The sequence below is a fragment of the Pteronotus mesoamericanus genome, unplaced genomic scaffold (assembly GCF_021234165.1).
Source record: "Pteronotus mesoamericanus isolate MK-2021 breed Mesoamerican mustached bat unplaced genomic scaffold, CSHL_Meso_final scaffold_125, whole genome shotgun sequence".
Lineage (NCBI taxonomy): Eukaryota > Metazoa > Chordata > Mammalia > Chiroptera > Mormoopidae > Pteronotus > Pteronotus mesoamericanus.
The window spans coordinates 3,635,673-3,662,319 of NW_026555304.1; the positions used below are offsets into that span (position 1 = coordinate 3,635,673).

At 43.3% G+C, this 26,647-nt stretch overlaps 2 protein-coding genes across 4 annotated transcripts in view; one reads left to right on the forward strand and one right to left on the reverse strand.

Annotated features, from left to right (window-relative positions):
• Positions 1-21,191, forward strand: part of CENPP (centromere protein P) — a 329,764-nt gene extending 308,573 nt beyond the window's left edge. The window contains exons 6-8 of the mRNA XM_054588017.1: positions 16,343-16,422; positions 20,617-20,708; positions 21,039-21,191. Of these exons, the coding sequence (XP_054443992.1) occupies positions 16,343-16,422; positions 20,617-20,708; positions 21,039-21,169 (303 nt within the window). The 3' untranslated portion in view covers positions 21,170-21,191. The remainder of the gene's footprint in view (positions 1-16,342; positions 16,423-20,616; positions 20,709-21,038) is intronic.
• A 475-nt stretch (positions 21,192-21,666) lies between these two features.
• The window catches only part of IPPK (inositol-pentakisphosphate 2-kinase), a 54,263-nt gene continuing 49,282 nt past the window's right edge, over positions 21,667-26,647 (reverse strand). For all 3 annotated transcript variants that reach the window (XM_054588009.1, XM_054588011.1, XM_054588010.1), the window contains 2 exons: positions 25,979-26,058; positions 21,667-23,770 (listed from right to left, as the gene is read on the reverse strand). In XM_054588009.1, the coding sequence (XP_054443984.1) occupies positions 23,545-23,770; positions 25,979-26,058 (306 nt within the window). In that variant the 3' untranslated portion in view covers positions 21,667-23,544. The remainder of the gene's footprint in view (positions 23,771-25,978; positions 26,059-26,647) is intronic.

Below are 26,647 nucleotides of genomic sequence, written 5' to 3' on the forward strand. Positions count from 1 at the left end.
ATCCATGAACACAGTATATGCTTCCAGTTATTTGTGTCTTCTTTAATTTCCTTCTTCAGACTTGTGTAGTTCTCTGAGTCTTTTACCTCCTCAGTTAGGTTCATTCCCAGGTACTTTATTTTTCTTGGTACTTTACTTTAAATTCATTGGCACAAAAATGCCTTCAATTTCTGAATATGGACTTTGTATCCTGCCAAATTCACTTATTAGGTGGAGCAGTTATTTGGTGGAGTCTGTGGGGTTTTCTATGGACACTATCATGTCACCTGCAAACAATGACAGTTTTACTTCCTCCTTTCCAATTTATTTGCCTTTTATGTTTTCCTTGTCTGATCACTGTGGCTAGGACTTCAATACTATGTTGAATAGAAGCGGTGAAAGCAGACAACCTTGTCTTGTTCTCGATCTTAGTGGGAAAGCTTTTAATTTTTGCCCATTGAGTATGATGTTATGTTGGTTGTGGGCTTTTCATATATGGCCTTTATTATTTTGAGGTATGCCCTCTTTACTCCCACTTTGCTGAGTGTTTTGATCATAAATGGGTGCTGTGCCGTATCAAATGCTTTTTCCCCATCTGTTGATATGACCAGGGGGTTTTTGTCTTTCCCTGTGTTTATGTGATGTATTACATTTATCGATTGGTGAATATTGAACCATCCTTGTATCCCCAGGATGAATCCCACTTGATCATGGTGGATGATCTTGTAATGTATTGCTGGCTGTGGTTTGCCAATATTTTGTTGAAGTTTTTAGCATCTATGTTCATCAGTGATATTGGCCTGTAGTTTTCTTCCTTGGTTCTGTCTTTATATGGATTTGGGATTAGGATGATGCTGGCCTCATAAAAAGCATTTGGGAGTCTTCCCACTTCTTGAATTTTTTGAAGAGTCTGAGGAGGACAGGGGTTAGCTCTTCCTTAAATGTTTTTTAAATTCTCCTGTGAAACCATCCAGGCCAGGGCTTTTGTGTGCAGGGAGTCTTTTGATTACTGCTTCAATTTCACCAGCTGTTATTGGTCTGTTCAGGTTTTCTGCTTCTTCTTCATTCAATGCTGGAAGGTTATATTTTTCCAGAAATTTGTCCATTTCATTGAGGTTTTCAAATTTCTTGGCATATAATTGCTCATAGTAATTTCTTACAATTCTTTGTATTTCTGTGGTATCCTTTGCTATTTCTCCTCTTCCATTTCTGATATTATTTATTTGGGTCCTCTTCCTTTTTTTTTTTTCTTGATGAGTCTGCTTAAAGGTTTGCCGATTTTGTTTATCTTTTCAAAGAACAAGCTTCTGGATTTTTTGATCATTTGAATTGTTCTTTTATTCTCTATGTTATTCAATTCTGCTCTGATCTTGATTGTTTCCTTACTTCTACTCGCTCTGGGCTTTGTTGTTGTTTCTCCTGTTCTTGAAGCCTGGGGGATTAGGTCCTTTATTTGAAATGTTTCTATATTTTTTAGGTAGGCCAGTATTGCTATGAACTTCCCTCTCAGCACTGCCTTCACTGTATCCCATAGGTTTTGGACTGTTGTGTGTTCATTTTAATTTGTTTCCAGAAACTTTTTTATTTCTTCTTTGATCTCATTATTGACCCATTCACTGCTTAATAGCATGCTATTCAGTCTCCATGAATTTGAATGTTTTTGAAGTTTTTCCTTGTGTTTGGTTTCTAACTTCTAAGCCCTTGTGGTCCGAGAAAATGCTTGTTATGATTTAAAATTTTTTGAATTTGTTCAGGCTTGTTTTGTGCCTTATCATGTGGTCTATCTTTGGAAATTTTCCATGTGCGCTTGAAAAGAATGCGTCTTTTGCTTCTTTCAGATGAAGCATTCTATACATGTCAGCTAAGTCCTTTTGATCTAATGCATCGTTCATTTCCACAGTATCCTTGTTGATATTTTGATTGGAAGATCTATCCATTGTTGACAGTGTGGTGTTAAAATCCCCTACTATCAGTGTGTTACTGTCTATATCTTTCTTGAAGTTCTCCAAGATTTTTCTTATATATTTGGGTGCATATATGTTTACAACATTTATATCTTCTTGATGGATTCTTCCTTTGAGTAGTATGAAGTGTCCTTCTGGGTCTCTTTGTAAGGCCTTTGTTATGAAATCTATTAAGTCTGATATAATTATTGCTACCCCAGCTTTTTTTGTTTCCTGTCCATTTGCTTGGAATATTTTTTTCTACCCCTTTACTTTCAGTCTGCCTAGGTCCTTTGTTCTGAAGTGGGTCTCTTGTAGGCAATATATGTGCAAGTCATGTTTTCTTATCAATTCAGCTACCCTTTGTTTTTTGATTGAAGCATTAATCCATTTACATTTAAATTTATTATCAATAGGTACATACTCATTTTTTCCCTTTGCACCTATGTTCCCTTCTTTCTCATCCTTTTTCTTCCTCTTCTTAAAGCAGTCCCTTTAGCATATCTTGCAGTGCTCGTTTGGTGGAGGTGTATTTTTTTTGTCCTCTTTTGTCTGGGATGCTCCTTATTTCACCTTCCATCTGAATTGAGACTTTTGCTGAGTAGAGCAGTCTTGGTTGCAGGCCTTTGCTTTTCATGACTTGTAATATGACTTGCCATTCCCTTCTGGCTTGTAGTGTTCCTGTTGAGAAATCAGCTGCTAGCCATACCAGGGCTCCCTTATATGTTACTACCTGTTTCTCCTTTGCTGCCCTTAGGAGTCTCTCTTTGTCTTTGATATTTGCCATTTTAATAATGATGTGTCTTAGAGTGGGCCTCATTGGGTTCCTCCTGAGTGGGGCCCTCTTTGCTTCCTGCACTTGTGTGACTTTTTCATTCCTCCAATTAGGGAAGTTTTCCATCATTGATTTTTCAAAGAGGTTCTCTATCCCTTGCTCTTCTTCTTCTCCTTCTGTTATCCCTATTATACAGACACTATTATGTGTCAGGTTATTCTGTATTTCCCTAAACACCTCTTCATTCTTTTTGAGTCTTTTTTTCATTTTCTTGCTCTTTCTGGGAGCTTTTTTTCTACTTTGTCCTCCAGCTCGTTAATTCGATCCTCTGCTTCATCTTGCCTGCTTTTGATTCCTTCTACTGTGTTCTTCAATTCAGAAATTATATTCTTCATTTCCTCTTGTCTCGTATTGATAGTTTCTATGTCCTTTCTCATGCTGATACAGATTGCAGTACATTCCTCATAGCTTCCCTGTAGTTTTTTTGTAATTCTCTCTGAACTCACTGAGCTCATTGAGCTTCCTTAGAACCGTTGTTTGGAACTCAATATCTGATAGTTTACTTGCCTCTATTTCATTTAGTTCTCTTTCCAGGGATTCCTCCTTTCCCTTCAATTAGGGGGTATTTCTTTGTCTTCCCATTATTTGTGAGACTCTTCTTTTTTGCTTCTGCTTCTTAAATTGATTTTCCTTGACTTCCTGACTTTGTGGTGTGAACTTCTGTGGTAGGAGACTGCTGTTTTTCTTTCTGGATCTGCCTCTGATGATGTCAGATTTGACCCTGTCTGACCGTAGGCAGACTGTTCAAGACTTCCAGGAATTTCCTGTCTGTGGCTGTCTCCTTCAGCTGTTAATCTGGTCACCCTGCACTCAGCAGTCAGGCTTAGGCGCCACAAGGCAGAGCAGAGTCCCTCCTGGCGGTGGAATTATTGTGTCTACTCATGCTGCTGCCGCTCAGGGAAGTGCTCTGCCTGAGCATGGTGGCTGCTGCCATATAGGGAAGGAGTCAGCACCTGAATCCCACTGGCTCTTCTCTCAGATCTGTCTCCAAAGCCTCTGTCTTCAGTCTCTCCTCAAGTGTCTCTAGACTACTGTGCACCCCCTTTAGCCAGGGATATACTATCTGTGACTGCCACTCTGTACTCAGCAGTCAGGCTTAAACACCATTGGGCCAGGGCAGAGTCCCTACTTTGGGTCCCTTTTACATCTCTTATTTGACCATTAAATCCTTTTTTTGAGCATTATTTTAACAATGGAATTGTTTGTCTTATTCCGGAGTTGTAAAGTGGTCTTTATGTATTGTGAATACAAGTTTTTACCAATATTTTCACTTAGTCTGAGGCTGGCCTTTTTCATTTTCTTAACAATGGCTTTTAAGAGCAGTGCTTTCTAATAATGATAAATTCAATTTATCAATTACTCAATTTATTTTTTTAATGGATTCTGATATTTTTCTCTTGTATTTGAAAGATCTTTGGCTAACCCAGGATTACAAAGTTGTTTTTTCTGATGTTTTCTTTCAGAAGTTTTATATGTTTAACTCTCACATTTATATTTATGGTTCATCTTGAGTAAATTTTTGTGTATGTTATTAAGTAAGCATTGAGGCTCATTTTCCTACAAATTCATATCCAATTATCCCAGCACCATTTTTTGAGAAGTCTAGGATGAGTTTTGTCCCATTGTGTGACCTCACTGATCTTACATTACCTCTGGACTAGGCTGTCTTCAAAATATAAAATGTTATTGAAATGTGACTGCTGCCAAGTCAAATGGGGGAAGGAAAAGTCTTTTCAACAGCTGGTGCTTGAACAACTGGATATTCGTAGGCAAAAGAATGAAATTGGACTCCTACCTCATACCATATAGAAAAATCAACTCAAAATGGATCAAAGACCCAATTTGGAAGGCTAAAAATATACTCTTAGGAGAAAACATAGGTGTATATTCCTGTGACTTTGATTAATTTTTTTTAGCTATCACCCCAAAAGCACAAGCAAAAAAGAACAATAGTAGATGAATCGGTCTTCATCAAAATTAAAAACTTGAAACAAGTGACATCATTAAGGAGGTAAAAAGACAATCCACAGAATGGAAAATCATTTTAGAAAATAATACGGCCAGGGCCAGGTAACTCACTTGGTTAGAGCATCATCCCAGTACACCAAAGTTGTGGATTCAAGCCCTGGTCAGGGCACATACAAGAAGCAACTAATGGGTGCATCAATAAGTGGGACACTAAATGGATGCTTCTCACTCTCTCGCTCTCTCTCAAATCAAACAAATTTTTTAAAAAAATTTAAAGAAAAGAAAACTATATATCTGATGAGTGATTTAAACTTGGAATATATAAAGAACCATTACATTTCAATAATCAACAGGAGAATAACCCAGTTACAAAATAGGCAAAGGATCTGAATAGACAGTTCTTCAAAGGAGTACAGATGGTTAATAAGCACATGTTAAGATGTTCAACATCATTGGCCATTAGGGATATGCAAATCAAAACCACAATGAGATAACATCTCACACCCACTAGGATGGCTAGATTTTTTTTTTTTTTTAAGAAAAATAAGTGGAGATTAAGATGGTGAAGGAGTGAATGGGAGTCACGCTGACCTCCTCCCAGGACCAAACTGTAATTGAGACTAAATAGTGGAGTAATCACCTGGAAAACAATGGAACAATAGTGGGAGAGGAGCCTTGGAGCCGCAGACAGTGGATGCGACTCTCACATATCCCAATGGGTGAGAAGTGCAGTGGAGGCTCGAGAGGCTGAGCTGGGTGCCCACAGGCACTAGCACCAGAGGGACATTGAAACAGCCAGTTAGCTTCCCCTGAGAAGAACGGGGTCTGAATCATAACAAGGGACCCCTAAACTACAGCAGCTAAAACCAAGAAAATACAGACAAAATGCAACACCGAAAAGTTTAGGGGCGCTCTCTGCCAGAGACAGGTGGCTGGGGATGCAAAGAGACATTTAAAGGGCCAACACAAAAATTGCAGCGGCAACCACCCTCCTTGGTGGGTCGAGGCTGCAGCACGGTGGGCTGGTGCCTGGGAAAAGACTGGTGAGGAAAACTTTGTGAAGAGAACTAGGACGGCGGCCAGTGGAGCTCCGGTGATAACGCACCTCCCACTCTGCAGCTACCATCTCGCTCAGGCATAAGGGAATCAATTAACCTGCCTTTTGTGCGTTCTGCACACAGCTTGTGCATGTGAGCTGGGGGGCTGAGTGCAGCCTGGCTGGGAGAGCTTTGAGGAGAGACTGGAGACGGAGGCATTGCGGAAAGAACGGGAGGAGGAACCAGGGAGTCCTGACTCCCTCCCCATTCCGTAGTCTCCATTGTGGGTTAGAAAGGCGTGCCCCCAAAGAGGCAGAAGCGGGGCACACATGAACCAGACTGCCCATGATTGAAATGCAGTCCGCATAGGGAGTGGATCCTTGGCCGAAGGGGTTACTGAACTGCCCGGAGACCCCTGAGGAGACTCTGGAAAAGGAGGCATTGGGGAAAGAATGGGAGGAGGAACCGGGGAGTCCCGACTCCTTCTCCTTGCCATAGTCTCCATTGTGTGGGAAGAGGCCACACCCCCAAAGAGCCAAAAGCCAAAAAGCACACATAGACACCCCAAAACCACTCAGTGCAGGCACGGACACTTGCACCGAGTGACCGGCGAGGGTTGGCGAGTGTGTGTGTGACCCGTGCAGGCTGGCGAAGGCTTGCACCAGCTGGCAAGGCCTCCCACAGATTGGCACCAATATAGCCTGCAAGGGAGTGCACAGAGCGGCAAGGGCAGGCGTAAATTGACCCGCCCGTCCCACGATTGCTGAGCGGCTGACACAATTAGTAGATCCCTGGCCAAAGGGGTCACAGAGCTGCCCAGAGTCCCTGGAGGAGAGACCGGAGACAGGATTAACCGGAGAGTCCTGGAGCTGACTTCCTCCCATTTCCGTAGTCTCCATTTGGCGAGGGCAAGCAATGCACCCAAAGAGCCAAAAGTGGGGAAAACACACAGTAGAAGACCCTAAACGGACCAGTGCCGGGGATCCAGCCATCCAGGGGGGACAGACGAGTTCGCGAGATAACGAATAAGCCCCCTGGTCTGGGGCAAGCACACACGAACCCAGGAAGGCGGAGGATCCTGCGGCGCGGGGGAGCACGAACAAGGAGCCTGTGTGAGAGTGCGGAGCGATCCCAAAAAATAGTCCAGCCCTGACCGAAGGGGTCACAGAGCTCCCCCAAGCAGGAGTCAGACACAGACAGTAGACTCCTGGAAGGCTCAAACAAACAACCCAAGGTCCTATAGGGTCAACAACTGACATCATCAGAGGCAGGCCCAGAAAGAAAAGTAAAGGGAAAAATAAATAAATAAATAAATAAAAAGACCCACCTACTACCATAGAAGTTTAATCCACAAAGTCAGGAAATCTAGACAGCCCAATTGAAACAGAAGCAAAAATAAATAAATAAAGACGTAAATTACTTAACAGACTCTCACAAAAATGGGAAGAAAAAGAAGTTCCCCCCAAATGAGTGGAAAAGGGGACTCCCCACAGAGAGAGCTCAATGAAATAGAGGCACGGGAACTCTCAGATATTGAATTCAAGACAATGGTTCTAAGGAAGTTCAATGAGCTCAGCCAGCTCAAAGATAACTATGAGAAACTGCAGAGAAACTATCAGGATCTTACAACAAACTATATCAACCTGGAAAAGGACATAGAAACTATCAAGAAGACACAAGAGGATATGAAGAACACCATTTCTGAATTGAAGAACACAGTAGAAGGAATCCAAAGTAGGCTGGATGAAGCCGAGCATCGAATCAGTGAGATGGAGGATAAGGTACAAAAAAGCTCTCAGAGAGAACAAGAAATGGAAAAAAAGACTCAAAAAGAATGAAGAGGCATGAAGGGAAATGCAGGACAACCTGAAACGCAATAATATCCGTATAATAGGGATACCAGAAGGAGAAGAAGAGGAGCAAGGGATAGAGAACCTCCTCGAAAAAGTAATGATGGAAAATTTCCCTCATTTGAGGAGAGAAAGGCTCTCATGGATCCAGGAGGCACAGAGGACCCCACTCAAGAGGGACTCAAGGAGGTCCACTCCAAGAAACATCATCATTAAAATGGCGACTATCAAAGACAAAGACAGAATCCTCAAGGCAGCAAGAGAGAAGGAGGAAGTAACATACAAGGGGGCCCCGATACGCCTAGGAGCTGACTTCTCAACAGAAACACTGCAAGCCAGAAGGGAATGGCAACAAATATTCCAAGTCATGAAAAGCAAGGGCCTACAGCCAAGGCTGCTCTACCCAGCAAGGCTCTCCATTAAAACAGAAGGGGAAATACGGAGTTTCCCAGACAAGAGAAGGCTAAAAGAATACATCTCTACCAAACCAGCACTCCAAGATATGCTAAGGGAACTGGTTTAAGAAGATGAAGGAAAAGAATGAGGGAGAGGGGAACACAGGTACAAAGAGAAAAGATGAGTAAGTTTCTATCAGTAGTATCTCTCAATGTGAATGGACTAAATGCCCCGATCAAAAGGCACAGGGTAGCTGAATGGATAAGAAAACATGACCCACACATATGCTGCCTGCAGGAGACCCACCTCAGAGCAAGAGACCTACACAGATTGAAAGTAAAGGGATGGAAAATAATATTCCAAGCAAATGGGCAAGAGAAAAAGGCCGGGGCTGCCATACTTCTATCAGACAAAGTAGATTTGAAAACAAAGGCCATAAAAAGAGACCCAGAGGGGCACTTTATAATATGTACAGGAAGAATCTATCATGAAGACATAAACATTGTAAACTTATATGCTCCCAATACAGGAGCCACCAAGTATATAAGGAAATTGTTGGACGACTTCAGAAAAGATATAGACAGCAACACACTGATAGTAGGGGATTTCAACACCCCACTGTCAAAAATGGACAGATCTTCCAAACAAAACATTAATAAACATATTGTGGTGCTGAATGACACACTGAGTCAAAGAGACTTAACTGACATATATAGAACCTTACATCCCAAACAAGAAAAATACACATTCTTTTCAAATACTCATGGCAGTTTTTCAAAGATAGACCACATGACAGGACACAAAGCAAGCCTCAGCAAATTCAGGAAAACTGAAATCATACGAAACTTTTTCTCGGACTACAAGGGCTTGAAACTGGAAATCAACCCCAAAGAGAAACTTCAAAAACTTGCAAACTCATGGAGACTGAACAGTAGACTATTAAACAATCAATGGGTCAATAATGAGATAAGAGAAGAAATCAAAAAATTTCTGGAAACAAATGGAAATGAACAGACAACAGTCCAAAACTTTTCTATGGGACACAGCAAAGGCAGTCTGAGAGGGAAGTTCATAGCAATACAGGCTTACCTAAAAAAGAGAGAAACATTTCAAATAAAAGACCTAACACTACAACTTCAAGAACTGGAGAAACAATAACAAATAAATCCCAGAGCAAGTAGAAGGAAGGAAATAGTCAAGATTAGGGCAGAATTGAATGACATAGAGACAAAAAGAACAATTCAGAGGATCAACCAAGCCAGAAGCTGGTTCTTTGAAAAGATAAATAAAATTGACAAGCCTTTAAGCAGACTCATCAAGAAAAAGAGGGAGAGGACCCAAATTAATAATATCAGAAATGAAAGAGGAGAAATAACAACTGAAACTACAGAAATACAAAGCATCGTCAGAAACTACTATGAACAATTATATGCCAAGAAATTTGAAAATCTTGATGAAATGGACAAATTTCTAGAAAAGTATAATCTTCCAACACTGAAGGAGAAAGAAACAGAAAGCTTGAACAGACTGATAACACCTGGGGAAATTGAAGCGGTAATCAAGAAACACCCGACACACAAAAGCCCAGGGTCAGACCGTTTCACAAGAGAATTTTTCAAAACATTTAAGGAAGAGCTAACCCCTGTCCTTCTCAGACTACTACAAAAAATCCGAGAGGAGGGAAGACTCCCAGACTCTTTCTATGAGGCCAGCATCACCCTGATCCCAAAACCAGATAAAGACCCTACAAAGAAAGAAAACTACAGGCCAATTTCGCTGATGAACATAGAGCTAAAATCCTCAACAAACTATTGGCAAACCGCATCCAGCAATACATTCAAAAGATTATCAACCATGATCGAGTGGGATTCATCCCAGGCATGCAGGGATGGTTCAATATACGCAAATCAGTAAACGTGATACATCACATAAATAAAAGAAAAGACAAAAACCACATGATCATCTCAATAGATGCAGAAAAAGCATTCGATAAGGTACAGCACCCATTTATGATCAAAACACTCAGCAAAATGGGAATCAATGGGGCATTCCTCAACGTAATAAAGGCCATATATAGAAAACCTACAGCCAATATCATACTCAACGGGCAAAAACTGAAAGCTTTCCCACTAAGATCGGGAACATGACAAGGATATCCGCTCTTACCACTTCTTTTCAACATCGTATTGGAAGTCCTAGCCACAGTGGTCAGACAAGAGAAAGAGATAAAAGGCATCCAAATAGGAAAGCAGGAAGTAAAGCTATCATTGTTTGCAGATGACATGATAGTGTACATGGAGAACCCTGTAGACTCTACCAAAAAACTCCTCAACCTAATAAGTGAATTTGGCAAAACAGCAGGATACAAAATCAATATTCAGAAATCAAAGGCATTTTTGTACACCAGCAATGCAATAGAAGAAGTAGAAATCAGAAAAAAAAATACCATTCGATATCCCACTCTTGGGATGGAATGACTGATAATATACACAAACCTGGTTCTCTAAAGTTCTGTGAAAAATTTGTTCCCTTTGGACCAGCACCCAGCAAACATTCCAACAGAAAGTGGGTCTCAGGCATAAAACTGGGACTGGATATTAAACCGCCATCATTCTCATCGCCACCATTTTTCTATCATAAACATCAGGAGAGTTTCTGGATGCAAACTCCAGGCATATGGCAAGCAGCTGAATAAACACCCATTGTGAATCACTGCGTAGGACAAGCTTCCTGTGGAAGCCTGATGAGCCCAGCGTGTGCAAAGCACTCATATAGGGAAGCTTCTTCCTGGCCTTCCCAGTGGCACTGGGGGCACAGGCCTCCCATCCACTCCCCTTATGCACACACCTGGGTCTTGGCTTTGTTGGTGGCAGAATGCGAAATATCTGAGGTGCTTTCCAGATCAGTCTGAATGTTTTCCAGTTAAGCTTTTTGTATGTGTGCAGCTCCTTTTCATGGAAAGTATTCTAAAACATATTGGCCAGATCTGTGCCTTATCAGTATATATCCATCTTAACCCTTTCTTGATGATTCAGTTATTTTTTTTATGAATGTCAGATACAGTAATATGTAAAACTTTCAATTGCTGTTGAGATGTCTTTTTTTCTTAATCCTTACCCAAGGATATATTTATTGATTTTAGAGGGGGTGAGGAGAAAGAGAAACATCTATCGGTTGCCTCCCATACACACCCTGACTGAGGATCAAACCCACACCTTTTGATGTACTGATAACACTCCAACCAACTGAGCCACCAGCCAGGACTAGATGTGCTAATCTTATATTAAGTGACCTGAGGCCCACTTTGCATTTAGAGTTGTATCATTTTTCACAACTTTCTGTCTTCCCTCTCAAAGCCACCCGTGCACTTCTATTGATGAGACCCTCTATTTGTGTTTGGGTGCTCAGCCATTAGCTGCTTTCTTCCTGTGGCTGTACTCTGAACATATTTGAGGTGACCAGGCAAATGAACAAAGCTGGACAAACAGGGTAATATTATTCACTTGTGTGAAGGGAAACTGGCCACACAATCCCTGCAAAAGCTCTCTAGAAACACATACTGAATGCCAGACCTTTTCCTAATGTCAGCATTTCTACTTTTGGTGTTTAAAAAAAAAAAAAAAGAGAGAGAGAGAAGGAAAGAAAACTAAGGAGAGTACGATTTATTTCTTAGTGAAAGCTTCTAATCTAAACCCTCCTTTTGCTCATGGGGGTAAGGCCTGGAGAGGCTGTGAGGTCTGCTTGGGGTCTGGGCCTGCAGCCAACCTGTGCTGCCCTAGGCCCCATGCTGGAGCCAGCCCAGGCCACATGCTGCAGTGGCTCAGCCTGAAGGTGACACAGCCACATCCACACATTCTCTTCTGCATTCTTCATACAGTTGTTACTCATTTAGAAGAGCTTGAGGTTTAAAAGCCAACCAGCACTTTCCATTTAAAACACTTAGGTATAAATTTTCCAACAAAAACTGTTCTGCTGAAATTAGAAATTGTCTATAAGCTTAAACCAGGCGCACCCAGAATTTGGTCAGAACAGCTTCATGTTTGGGTATGTTCTTGGCCCGTCAGCGTCTTTCACACACAGAGGTCTGGGAGCACTGGTCTCACATGCTGGGAACAAGTTCACTGATATGTGGGCTGGTCCTTAAAAAGCGGTGACCCATCTTTCTCCCCACTAGACCTCATTTGACAGAGCTGATTCAGTCCACCAAATACCTGCAGCCTCAGGAAGGCCCATCCTCTGAAGCCCGCAGGTTCTGCACACCCCCAGTTTAGCCCTGCCCCTTGTCTCAGGGTTCTCTGACTTCTAGACTGAGTGTTTCTCAGATGACATTGTACCTCACTGTCCTTCCTTGAAGACTGGAGTGGCCACAGTAGCTGGGTTTGGGTTTGGAACATAGTGGGACTCACATCTGACTTTAGCATCAGCCCAGGTGGCCATTTCTGCATCAAGAGTTGTAAGAAGAGAGAAATGTGTCTTTCAAAAGCTGATCCTAGGAACTCGAAGTCTCACTGTGAAGCCTACTCTAATGGTCTCTCTTATATCACCCCCAAACCCACAATCCATTCTCTCAAGAGCAGGCAAAAAGACAAGTGACTCTATCCATGGGAAACAGTCTGTTCAGATCCCTGCAAAACTTTGTTGTGCTAATGACCTGCAAGTCAAGTCTAAATTAAGGTGTCAGGCCCTGACTGATGTGACTCAGTGGGTTTGGCGTTATTCCTCAAACCAAAAGGTTGACAATTCCATTCCCGGTCAGGGCACATGCCTGCGTGGCAGGCCAGGTTCCCAGTTGGGGGTGTGCGAGAGGCAGTCAATCAATGTTTCTCTCACACATCAATGTTTATCTCCCTCCCCACCCTCTAAAAATAAAAAAATAAAATATATTTTTAAAAAGTAAAATAAAAAGAAATGTGGTGTCAGGTCTGATATACAGGGTGGGACAAAGTAGATTTACAGTTGTTCATGTAGAAAACAATACAATAATAAATAATAGTACAAGAGTAAACTCTGTGTTTCTTATACAACTGTAAACCTACATTTGCCCCACCCTGGGTCTACTGTGAATAGTAGGAAGTATAGACATTTCCAGAATTATTGCATTACCTGGCTAGGTGGGGGGAGCCAACTCTACCTTAAAGAGTTTGCAAGCCTAGAAATTTGTGAAATTCCACTTCATTTCCCAGTTTTAGAGTATATTTTTAACTCTTAAATGGGACACAGCCTTACCATGAGGCTTACTTTTTGCAGAGCCTGCTCCCCAGAACCCCATTTCCCAGAATAGCCAGAACTGTGCCCGTTGAGGGAGACAACCAGGTCGATGGTAGGCTCTGGGAGGCCCTGCACTATGTAGGAGCCATCTGCCCACAGTTATCAACAGGCAGGCCAGGGTGATGTGGTGTCAAGTGTGAGGACATACAGGGTAGGAGCACCCACTGTAGGTAGAGGAGGGGGCAGCCCACATGCATTAGCTTTTAAAATTGAATGCTAATAGTTGCCTTACAGCGAGGAAGCTGGCACACTATACCTCACCTCAGTTATCAGGGTCAAAATCACCTGGGTAAGTCAGCTGGACTCTCTGTCCTAAGGGACACTGCACAGCATGCCTGACTGGCCTCCTCAAGGGCAGACAGAAAGGCTACCTCAGATCTGAGGGGACTTAAGGAGGCACGACAGCCAAATGCAGGACCTTGCACGGACAAATTGGTGAAATCAGAATGAAGTTGTTCTGTAACATGTTAACATTGGAGAGTTGACAGTGTGGCAGTTTGGGGGCCTTGTGGCAGTGGAAAGATCTAGAACAGCACTGAAGGCAGGAGTGTGAGTGGCTGTGGCCAGGGCATGATGATGCCCTGTGTTGGACAAGCGATTGGCACATCAGAAACTTAGACTTTCAGGGAATGTGAAAGACACATTGAAAGGGTTGCTTGCTTCTCCCCAGTCCTCTGGGTCAGTGTGCCTGTGCCCTACAGATTGCTCTATGAAAAAAATATAATAAGGGGGCTTCTGATCAAGATGGTGGCATAGGTGAACATGGTATTTTTGCATTCTCCCACAGCCGTATCAAAATTGCAACCAAACTATAAAACATTTAGAACTGCCTAACATCTGGCCGAATGAAAGTCCTATAACTAGGGAATTAAAGCAGCTACATCAAGACTCGTAGGAGGGGTGGAGATGTGGAATAGGCTGGACCCACACCCATGTGTGTAGGATAAAAATTGGGAGGGATACCTTGGCTGCAGAGGTTCCCCCGCTGAGGAGTAGGGGTTCCCAGCCCCATACCTGGTCCCCAGCCCAAGGTTCCAGTGCCAGCAAGAGAAGTCCCCATAACTTCTGGCTGTAAAAACCAGTGGGGATAGAGGCTGAGGGAATTCCAGGTATTCCCCTTAAAGGGCCCATGCATAGACTTACTGGGAATCACTCCCTCTGAGCTCCAATACCGGGGCAGTAACTTGAAAGGCACCAGAGGCACACAGGGAGGAAATGAATTGCCTGGCATCAGTGTGAGAACTTTCTCCCAGGCAGAAGTGCTGGCAGAGGCCATAGTTCTTTGATGAGCCTTCCACCTACAGAGACAACAGGTGGGCACCATATCTGAGTCTCCGTGAACCTTACTCACACTGTTTGCTTCACCCTGGTGACTTACTGAGGCCTGACCCAACTTTCAGGCCCACCCAAGTTGTTCCAGTCACTTTTCCTTACCAATGGCTTGTCTTGATCCATACTTAAGACTTTACTAAAATCTCTCAAACAAGCAGCATCTGTCCTCAGTGAGCCTTGTACCTCTCACTAAGTGGCCCAGAGTCTGGCCCTAGCAACAGGCAGCCTTTGTTCACAGCTTAGACTCACCTGGGCATGTCCAAGTCCAATACAAGTAGCAGCCATCTGCAGGTTGCTTTGTAGCTTACGTCAGGTGGCCCTGGACACAGGTGATGGCTCACCTTGGACATTCCAACAGCAATCAAGGCTCAACTACAAGAGGAGGGTGTACACAGCCCACACAGTTGGAGCATCCTGAGTACACGGCTTGGGTGATAGGAAAGGCTGTGCCACTGGGCCCTACAGGACACCTACCACATTAAGCCATTTTACCACAACTGGGAGACATAGCAACTCTACCTAATACATAGAAACAAAAACAGAGAGACTGTGAAAATGAGGAGACAAAGAAACGTGGCCCAAATGAAAGAAGAGAATAAAACTCCAGAAAAAGAACTAAACAAAATGGAGATAAGCAATCTACTAGATGCAGAGTTCAAAACACTTGTTATAAGGATGCTCAAGGAAATTTGTGAGGACCTCAACAAAATAAAAAAGATCCAGTCAGAAATGAATGGTAAACTGATTGAAATAAAGAACAATTTATAGGAAATCAACAGATTGGATGATGATGAGAGGAGAATCAAATTGGTGATTTGGAATATAAGAAAGCAAAAAAACATCCAATCAGAACAGCTAGAAGAAAAAAGAATTTTTAAAAAATGAGGATAGTGTAAGGAGCCTCTGGGACAACTTCATGTGTACCGACATTTGCATCATTGGGGAGCTAGAAGGAGAGAGAGAGCAAGAAATTGAAAAGCTATTTGAAAAAATGACAGAAAACTTCCCTACCTTGGTGAAGGAAATAGACATACAAGTCCAAGAAGTGCAGAGCTCTTAAACAAGAGAAAAGCAGTTAGTTTCCTACCAGGGAGACTCCCTAATACTGTCAACTGATTTCTCCAAAGAAACTTTGCAGGCTAGAAGGGGTTGACAAGAAATATTCAAAGTGATGAAAAGCAAGGACCGACACCCAAGATTACTCTCACCAGCAAAGCTATCATTTAGAATTGAAGGACATATAAAGAGCTTCCCAGAGAAGAAAAAGCTAAAGGAGTTCATCACTACCAAACCAGCATCATATGAACTGTTAAAGGTCTTTAAAAAGACAAAAAAAAAAAATCTTAATAAAATGGCAATAAATACATATCAACAACTGAATCTAAAAACCAAACAGGCAGAACAGAAACAGACTTATAGAAACAGAGAAAATTTTGACAATTGCCAAATGGAAGGGGAATTGGGAGTGCAAAGGTAAAGGGATTAAGAATTACAGATTGGTTTTTAAAAAATAATTATGGGGATATAAACTACAGCATAGAGAATACAGTCAATAATATCCTAATAACTATGTACAGTGTCAGATGGGTGTGAGATTTTTTGGGTGATCACTTAGTAAGTTATATTATGTCTAATCACTGGGGTGTACACCTGAAACTAATATTATATTGTTGCCAACTGTAATTGAAAAATAAAGAATGACTTTAAAACTAGTAAGTTTTCTTCTTCTCACAGGAAAAGTACCCAGAGTCTGTGCACCTCTTGGAGGGGGCTTCCTCCAGCTACATGGGGATCCAGAGCACCAGCCAGCCAGGGTGAGTGCAAGTGCCCCATGGCACCCTGTACCTTCCTTGCTGGCCAAGTCCCTCCCCAGCAATCACATGGTGGTTTCCTGTTAAAAACAAGGATTATAATTAGTAGAGGACAAATGTAAACTATCTGACATGTCGAGAAATGTCTGTGAATTCATAACAGATAGGTAGCTGATGGTAGGAAAATAGGAAGAAGGCCTTGCTGGGTGAAGGAGGAGTGCAGTGTGGGGATGGTAAACCACAGCTGGATGAGCAAAAGTTCAGCAGGTGCTGGTTTCACTGCAGGGGCCCTTAGGGCACCAAGGAGGGGAGGCCTAGAAGTGGTGGAGTTATTTTGTTCAACTTATTCTAGAAAGTTCAGGAGGCAGCAAGTGCTGACAGAGGGAGGGAGGGATGGAGGGATGGGGGTCTCTTCTCTGCTGTTATGGACACTTGTGAGTGTGCACATAAATGTACTTTGATAACTTGCATAGTAGTGCTTAGAGATGTTTGATTTTGTTTTCAAGTCTTAAACTGGTGTCATAATTATGTAGGCTTCTGGGACTTGCCTTTTAGTAGTAAAATATTTTCCAGATTCACCTCTGGTGACACATGTAGCTATAGACCATTCATTTTCAGTAATAATACTCTACTAGGCATATATATATTTTTCTGTATTCTTCAGGTGTTGAGCATTTGGGTTATTCATCAACAAGCTTCTCTTGGACATATATCTAGAAATGCACTTCCTAGTTACAGAGTAGGTTCAGCTTTCTGCTACTGCCAAATTCTATGCAAAGTAGTTTATCAATTTGTATTTCTCATAGGAAATTTTAAGTTCCTGTTACTATCATGTACTTCATTTATACTGTCACCCTAATATTGTCTTTGTTTCCATTTTCCTGTTTGTTCATGATGATGAACATGTATTCATGACTAACCAACATATATACTCTTCATCTGTGGATGGAAGTCTTTAGGAACAGGGTCAACGGAGCACAGCCCCAGGATGGTCAAAGGAGAACAGAGTTCCTGCCTGAGTGGGTGTCCCTCTTCCCACTGCATAGAGCATAGAGCTTTTTGTTTGTTCGTTCGTTTGCTTTTTTCCTGAGAGAGATCTGTGCCACTTACTTAAGCATCCGCTGGTTGATTCTCTTTTAAAATTATATTTTGTTGATTGTGCTATTACAGTTGTCCCAGTTTTTCCCCCTTTGCCCTCCTCCACCCAGCACCACCCCGCTCCCTCAGGCAATCCCCACAGCTTTGTTCAGGTCCATGGGTCATGCACGTAATTTCTTTGGCTTCTCCATTTCCTATATTGTACTCTACATCACCATGACTATTCTGTAGTACCAATTTGTGCTTTTTAATCCATTCAGCTTTTCACCTGTTCCTCCAATTCCTCAACCCATCTGGCTGCCATCGCCCATTCTCTGTATCTAGGATTCTGTTTCTGTTTTGCTTGTTTGGTTTTTAGATTCAATTGTTGATAGATATGTATTTATTGCCATTTTATTGTTCATAGTTTTGATCTCTTTTTCTTAAATAAGGCCCTTTAATATTTCATATATAATGGTTTGGTGACGATGAACTCCTTTAAAAGCTTCTTCCTGTTTAGGAAGCTCTTTATCCTCCCTTGGATTCTAAATGATAGCTTTACTGGGTATAGTAATCTTGGGTGTAGGTCCTTGCTTTTTATCCCTTTGAATATTTCTTGCTAATCCCTTCTAGCCTGCAAAGTTTCTTTTGAGAAATCAGCTGACAGTCTTATGGGAACTCCCTTGTAGAGTACTACCTGCTTTTCTATTGCTGCTTTTGAGATTTTCTGTGTTTAACATTTGGCCTTATTTTGATGTGTCTTGGTGTTGGTCTCTGTGCATCCATCTTGACTGGGACTCTGTGCCTCCTGGACTTTTATGTCTGTTTCCTTCCCCAAGATAAGGAAGTTTTCTGTCACTGTTTTTTCAAATAGACTTCTAATTTCTTGCTCTTTCTCTGCTCCTGCCACCCCAATGAGGTGAATGTTGGTACACTTGATGTTGTCCAGAGTCCTTATACTGTCTTCAACTTTTTTTTTAATTCTTTTCCTTGCTGTTCTGATTAGTTGTTTTTCACTTCTTTATGTTCCAAAACATTGATTTGATTCTCGGCTTCATCCACTCTACTGTTGATTTCCGGTCAATTGTTCTTTAAGTAATGTACCCTTAGTTTCTGACTAGATCTTTTTTATTTCCTTGAGCATCCTTATAACAAGTGTTTTGAACTCTGCATCTAGTAGATTGCTTGTTTCCATTTTGTTTAGTTCTTTTTCAGTTTTATTCTATTCTTTCATTTGGGCCATGTTTGTCTCCTCATTTTGAGAGCATCTCTGTTTTTGTTTCAGTGTATTACAAAGAGCTGCTATGACTCCATATCTTGGTAGCATGGCCTAATGCAGTAGGTGCCCTGTGGGCCCCAGTGGCACAGCCTCTCCTATTACCCAAGCTGAGTACTTGAGGTGTGCACACCATGTAGTTTGAGCACACCCTCCTCTTGTAGTTGAGCCTTGATTGCTGTTGGCAGGTCAATGGAAGGGATTTTTACCCAGGCCAGTCAGCTGCAAGGGCTGGCTATGACCACTAACCACCAACCTCTACTCTCCGTGAAGTATCAGCTGTGCAACAGCCCACTCCACAGAGCAGGGCTTCAAGACTTACTTCAGCAGGGCTCTGGGGTATGCTTGTGTTCTGTCTGGGGCCACTTGGCATAAGCTATAAAGCAATCTGCATTTGGCTGCTTCTTGTGCCCTAGTGAGGGCAGACTGTGAACTAAGGCTAGCTGCTGCTAGTGCCAGGCCTGAGGCCACTTAGCAAGGTATGGGGGCTCACTGAGGTCAGCTGCTGTTTGAGGACTTAGAAATATCAGATGCATGTGCAAGACAAGTCATTTTTATGGAAAAGCCATCGTTAACCATTTGGGTGGCCCTGTAAGTTTGGTGGGGCAGAGAATCACCAGGGCCGGGTAAACAGTGGAGACTCCAGGTTGATGGAGTCTTATATACGGTGCTGTGCTCTGTGGCTCTGTGCGGGGCAGGCGCAGAAGACGAACCGTGGACTCTGCAGTTTCTTCTTGGAGAAAGCTGCCCCCAGCTCTCGCCCTGATGCCAGTCACTTCAATTTCTACCCATATGCCACTGGTACCTTTCAAGCTGCTGCCCTGGTGCTGCATTCAGTGGGAATGAGTCTCACTAAATCCATGTGCGGACCCTTTAAGAGGGACTGGCTAGGAATCCAGCAGTTTCTTCTGCCGAGGCAATCTCCACTGGTTTTTACAGCCAGAAGCCACAGGGACTTACCTTTCCAGCACTGGAACCCTGGACTAGGGGGTGTCTAGTGTGGGGCTGGGACCACAAGCTCCAGGGATCTTCCTCCTGCTTTTTATCTGCCACACGTGGGTGTGGGACCAGCCTGTTCCACATCTCAGCATCCCTACCCCTCCTATCAGACTGGATGGATGGACATGGTTTCTTTAATTCCATCGTTGCAAGACCTCCATTCCCTCAATTTCTGCTGGTTCTGAGTGATGGTTGTTCTATAGTTTAGTTGTAATTTTGATGTGGTTGTGTGAGGGGGGAGCCGTGTTTACCTAGGTCACCATCTTGGAGGTACATGAATGGGGCCAGAACACAGAAAGGTGTCTGTCACACTGTAATCAAAGATGTGGGCTTAAAGCCAGGAACGGGAGGGGGGAAAAAGGATGTCAATCAACTTCTATTCATCCACATGGCCTTAAGAACTCTTGTCCTTGCACATGGAACCATCTCCTGGAAACTTCCTGGGCGAAACCACAGCCCCCAGGTCTGCGAAGACAGTGGCACCACCAGCTTATACATAACTTGACAGCCCTGCAACCCCCCTTCTCAGGGGAAGAGCCTCACAGTCCCTACGCCATCTTGCCAAGCTGGTCCTCAGGGTCTGCTCCAACCAGACTGGCCTGAACAGAGGGGCCGGCCACAAGCCCTATGCCAGAACAGCCACAGTGACTGTCTCACCTGTACACCCACAGACACAGCCAGTATCCCATTGGTTGATTCCTGTATGTGCTCTGACCAGGGATTGAACCCTCAACCTTGGTGCATCAGGACAATGCTCCAACCAACGGAACCACCAGGCAAGGGGTAGAATTCACTCTTTTAACCAGGTTTTACAGGCACTTAGTGATGAATCTTACCTTTTTCAGCTTTGAATTAGTCATCATTTGGAGGATACAAATAGATGAAGAAGGGAAGGTTTTGCCGAAGCTGGATCTTCTCACTAAAGTGCCACAGCAAGGTATGGAAGGGTCCCATGAGGGTATTCTGGTGACTTCTTAATATGCACCTACTTATTTCATCTAGTTTTACATGACAATCAAAAATTGGAAATCTCATTATTGTACTCTTTACATCAGTTTTTAAAATACTTTTATCAATAATCACTAAAAAGGCACAAACAGGGTGATTGCTCCCCCAAGGCTCTCCTGGGCTGAGTGCACAAGGGGGATGTTCTCTCTCTGCCTCCGGCATGCAGTGAGCTGCATTCACAGCCATGACACAGGCTGGCCACTTGGTGAGGCAGAAAGGGTCTAGATGAAGTTTCTTACCCAGTTTTTTTTCTTTACAGCCCTGGAGTTGGACCAGAAGGGAGTAATAGAAACTGCTCCTCTCAGCTTCCGAACCCTGCTGGGCGCACTAGGCATTGAAGTGGCTTTAGAAAGCCTAATAAGAACACTCTGCACAGAGGAAAACCACTAGTTCGCAAACAGTAACACCTAGGAGTCAGATGCTGCACCAGGAAGCATGTGATTTTATTGAATATAAACATTTGTTGTTTTCCACTTAGAAACCGTACCCTTAGACCTTGTCTGTGCAGTTATGACACATTATATATAAACTGTCAGGACATGAAAAAATAAATACAGCTATTTAAATACAAAATGCCAAACACTGATCTGCGGGGAGCAGCTGTGTACCCCTCCCACACCCAGCCTGAGGGCAGAGGCAGCCACCCACCCTCTGAGGCTCTTGAAGCCTCATTGTTTAGACACTCCCCAGATACCCTGGGGGAGGTGCACCACCCTCCTCGCCTCCCTGCTCTGGAAAGCAGCACTTGGAGGCATCTACAGCACCTCTCAGCAAGTCCTCTGATACTCACTCTTTTTGGTCATCCACAAGAAAGTGGAACCGTGGAGCTTAAAAAAATGCAGTGAGACAGCAAAGACTGCATTGTCCCTTCACATGGAACATCAGTACCTGTTCCTCCACACAGAAGAAACTGGGTTTTCATTTAAGTCCTCCAGAGTCTAAGTGCTGCACTGACCCCAGTCACCCATTTACAATGTTAGAACTAGTGAGAAGAGTGTTTCAATCAAATGAATGCCACAGTCAGGTAAGAAGAGGCTATGGTGGCGTCAAGAGAGCAAAGGGTTGGAACAAGACCTTCTAGCAGGGGCTGTTCATCTGTATCCTCTTCCCCCAAGTTTCAGACTGCTCAGTCCAGCCAGTGCAGACCACCAGGAGGCTGCCCAGCTCACCTTCTCAAGAGGCTGGGGTTCCCAAGCTCCATGCACAGGGACCCAGGGTCCTATGAAGATGGTGATGCCAGGCAAGATTGTGTGCCATGATCACATTCCAGCCAATCCCTCCCCTGTCCCACGCCAGCGACAAGAAAAAACCTCCAGCCAAAACAACACTGACAGCTGCTTCCCTCCCCATACTCTGTGATTTGCATGAGAACACAGCTCCACTCAAGTACCCAGAGGTGGAGTCTCCAAAGCCTCTGTACCCCAACACACTGACATAGACATGAGACATGTCATTTGAGTATCTTTTTAACAATTTGAGTTTAGAAGTAAGAAGTAAATGTTAGGAAAGAATTAAAGAATAAATTCTAGAAAAACTTTCTTAATTCAAATGAGTGTAATTCTCAAGTGATCAGAAAAGGTCTCCCACAAAAATTTACAATCAAAATATTCTTCTTATTTTCATGTAGTATTTTCATATAATTACATGGCTTCACTAATATTATTATATTACAATAAGCCTTCATTAATCCCCAAAATGATATAAATAATGTGTATAACCTACCATAGAATAAAAAACTGAAGCCAAGATTCCCAACAGTTTCATAGCAGCCAGGCACACTTTTGGTGAACCTAACACAAACCCTCTTGGTGCCAGCCAGGAGTCGCCCATCTTGTCAGGAGTCCTGACAGGGAGGTGGCCCAGCACACCACTTGAGGCTGCAAACAGCACATATCTCAGTGAAACCAGAGGAAAAACAAGTACAGAGAGGATGAGAACTCAAGACATCACTGGCTCTGGCAGAATTGGCTGAGGTTCCCCAAACACCCACAATTGCCATGAACACAGAGCTGCCCCAAGCTCAGCAGCTCCATGTTACAGATCTGCTTCCAGCTTCCACAGCAGCAACTTCAGGTGAGAAAGAATTCCTTGTCTCCCCTAAAGCTAAAGACAAAATCACTCAGAAAGAAAAAAAAAATGAAAGTCAACGCTCACATGAGTGGTGTTTGCCCATGACCTGAGTCCCACGGTCCTCGTTGCTCCTGCACAGAATGGTGGAGGCAGCACCTCCACAGGGACCCTGAGTCCCCAGTGCTCAGAACTGACATCTATACCAAGAACACATCACTTTGCAGCAGGGAATCCCCAAGCCTGTGATGACGTGTGGCTTGCATTAAAAAGTGACCAAGAAACTCAGGTGGGAAAGTTCCAGTAGTATCCCTGTTTTCTTAAGTTTCTTAAAAGTCCAAATTGTAAGATATATATGACAATTCAAGTTTTCTATGTTAGGAGTCTTGTAGAAGATCCAAATCTCGGGTTTCAAAATAAGGCCTTTTGCATTAGAGATTAGACATGACCCTTCGGTGGAAAGGAAAAACTGTCCAGAGGGGCTTTCTGGGACACAGATGCTACAGGTCTCACATCTCACCTTCCTTGTCCTGGAAGGTGTTTCTTCCATTTTGTGTCTCGCAGACGCAGTCCCGCCTGAACAATGGTTAAAAAGCAAAAACATTCACAGCCAAAGTCACCCAACACAAGAGGAAAGAGCTCTATCGTTCAACCTTCACATTCTATGTTCAAGTTTCAATGACATCACAGGAAAAAAGTTAGACTTTATGGAGAACTAAGGTACAATCTTCACTTTCCTTGAACCTAGGTGACATCATGGTGGTGTCTTTGGCATGTACAGTCTTTGAGTAGTAGCTGACTATCTTGCCATCCAGTTTGTACTGATGAGGGATACTCTCGTAGGGTTTAAGGTCGAGATCCAATACAGACACGGAGAAGGCAAACCGGGATCTTGATGAAGGGACGATGGGCCTTTGATCAGAGCTGAAAGTAAAAAAAAAAAATTTCAGCCTTCCCAATTCCTCTGATCCTAGCTCACAAGTAGCCCATTCTGTACATCTACATACATCCAATCTCCATCTGTCAGCTGTGAGCACCAGCGTTTAAAGCTTCTACCAGACTGGTGCCTGCTCTGAAACACCAGGTAAGAGAGGATTAAAGTACAGAAAGATGAAAAACCAATTATCTTGGATACTTGTGACATTCCGCATATCCCAGTGTTAAAAGTAAATGCTGAAAAAGATACTGCATTATGGGCCAAGTATTACAAAACCTAAGAAAAAGTAGAAAGTTGATCTGGCCATTCAACAACCAAATGTATAAAATGTCGAGAACAGACTTTTCATACACACCTCCCCCGTGTCTAGTTTCATGTTTTATTCTCAAACTGTATCTGCAGTGTTTTGTATTTTGTTTCTTGGGGCTTAGTTGTGTGGTTCTTCTAAATAGCAGAAGAATCATATGTTTGTAACAAATATGTGAACATTTACTTGTGCTTAAAAACACTGAGACTAATTCTGAATTCTAAACCTGTCAGCATGCTCAGTGCACAGTCTGGGTCCAGGTGACTGGTCACATGCATTGGATGAGCTCAGTGCAGCTGAAGGGAAGTAGTCAAGAGTCCTCACTTCCCCATGCTTAACTACTATTTAGAAATCACTAAAAAACAAAACAAAACAAAAACAAGTCAAACAAACAAAACACCAATTTCAAAAGTTTCTGCCTGGGAGAAGGAAGGCCAAACAACCTTGTTCCTGTACTGATGACTCTAATCAAGGCTTAGACTCTCACTTCATTCCTGCTCTGAAATACAGCCAACAAGAAAAACAAACCATGGGTCAGCAGCTGGGTTCCTAGTGACTCCCTTCTGAAGAGCAGAGGAACAGATTTGCAAATTAAGGTCTTGCATCAAAGTCTCCCCTCAGGGCCTGAGCTGAGCTTGGGACAGTCCACGTCTCCAGCCCTCAACAGGGCTACACATTTTAGAGGATACCTCAGTTTCTCACTTCAGAACCAGCACCCAACAAGATAAAGTGAATCCATCACAAACACCTGATGGAAGCATGGCCAGAGGGCCATCCCTACGAAAAGTCTGTCTTTCAACCAGAAGCTCCTCATGAGCCCAGTATATGGCCCCTGACACCTAAACACTGTACCACCCCTGGGGCTGAGACTGGTGCCCATGTGTTTCAGAACTTCCTGAACTCCCATCCTGGCTTCTATTTTAATGTGTCGGGGTTTTTTTTTTTAGGGTACTGGGGCCCTGGGCCCTCAGCCCCTCACATTTCTGTATCCCAACTGCATCCTTGCTTCAGGCAAGGCAGTAGATCATAACATCTGTGTGGTTTTCTCTCATCCAACATCACTAGCTTAATCCAGCAAATGGATTCCTCATAATTAAGCACCAGGGGCATTTGGTGGGGGGAGTGGATAACAGGAGTTTTCACCTAAATAGACTTTTTTAAATTTAATTTATACCCTATAAATGGCCCTCCGTGTTTCCTATGAAAAAATGGGCAGCTGGCAGCCAATGACAAGCTCACATTGACCCAATAACATTTGTCAGAAAAATGCAGAACATTCCACAAATACTGTGTGTAGCATTTTGCACCCTGAAGACAAATGCTGAAGATGCCATCTATTTACTAAGAGATTATCAGGTTCATCCTGAATTCCTAAAAAATGATGGATGACAACATGGTGTCTAAGGAGAGAGTCTGCAAACAGGCAGAATAATGCACGTGTTGTTTTAAAGGCTTCAAAATGACTCTGAATGTGGCATTTCAGGGCACTTCGGGACCTGGTAGAGGAAGAGGAACAGGCCCATGGGAACCTACACCTTCTCAGGCCTCAGAGCCTTGACAGGAGCTTGGGGCTTTCTTTGAAAGAAAGGAACTTGCACCACACTATCCAAATAGCTTCTAAGTCCTTAAGGTATTTTCTTAGAAAATGATAATCTTTATTTAATAGAACACTCTTTTAAAATTATTCTCCATAAATATCTTTTTAACTGAATTACAACCTTGTAAAGAACAAGAATTAGTAAGTGGTATGATACCAAGCAGGCCTTGGAGATCAGCCTCTGGATAAATGTGATCCTGCATGGGCTCTCTAAATATGGGGAAACCAACTCTTGTCAATCCACAAAATCCTGTTAGACCAGACATGCAACGCGGGAAGTGGGCACCTCACCTTTCGTCCTGAAGACAAGGGGAGAGTGCGATCATGATGGAGCAGTCCTTTGCAGTCATGGCAACCCGGTACTGCTGAACCTGCAGGGGAAGGAGAGGTCAGCCCTAGGCACCATGCCACCACATGTACACTTCCTCCCAGCGAGGTCTGGGAACCACTCACAGAACCTGGGGGTGGGAAAGCTCTAAATCCAAAAGGTTCCTTAGAGGCCAGCCTGCCCGCTGGCTTCTCACTGCAAGCAGTGTGTGGACCCTGATTCCAGACCCCAGGATTTATCTTCAGCAAGGCAACCGCAGTCTCCCTCAACAGAAAAAGCAGGAAGTTACCCCAGCTACTGCTGTGCTGGCCATACTGACAAGGTTGAGAAACCATCACTATAAACCTCAAGATGGTGGCGCACAGACAACCACCAAAGTCTGCTTAGAGCAGCCTCCAACCTTTTTTGCACCAGGGATCGATTTTGTGGAAGACAATTTTCCCATGGATGGGGCGAGGGACAGGAGTGGAGGAGGAGACAGAAGGCAGGGCACAGGCAGTAAGACCAGTGATGCTTAGAGCTGCCTGCTGCTTACCACCTGCTGTGCAGCCCAGTTCCTAACAGGCAGCCCAATGGGTTGAGGACCCCTGGTTTAGAGCAACAGGACATACCTCATGTTGCAACACACCCCA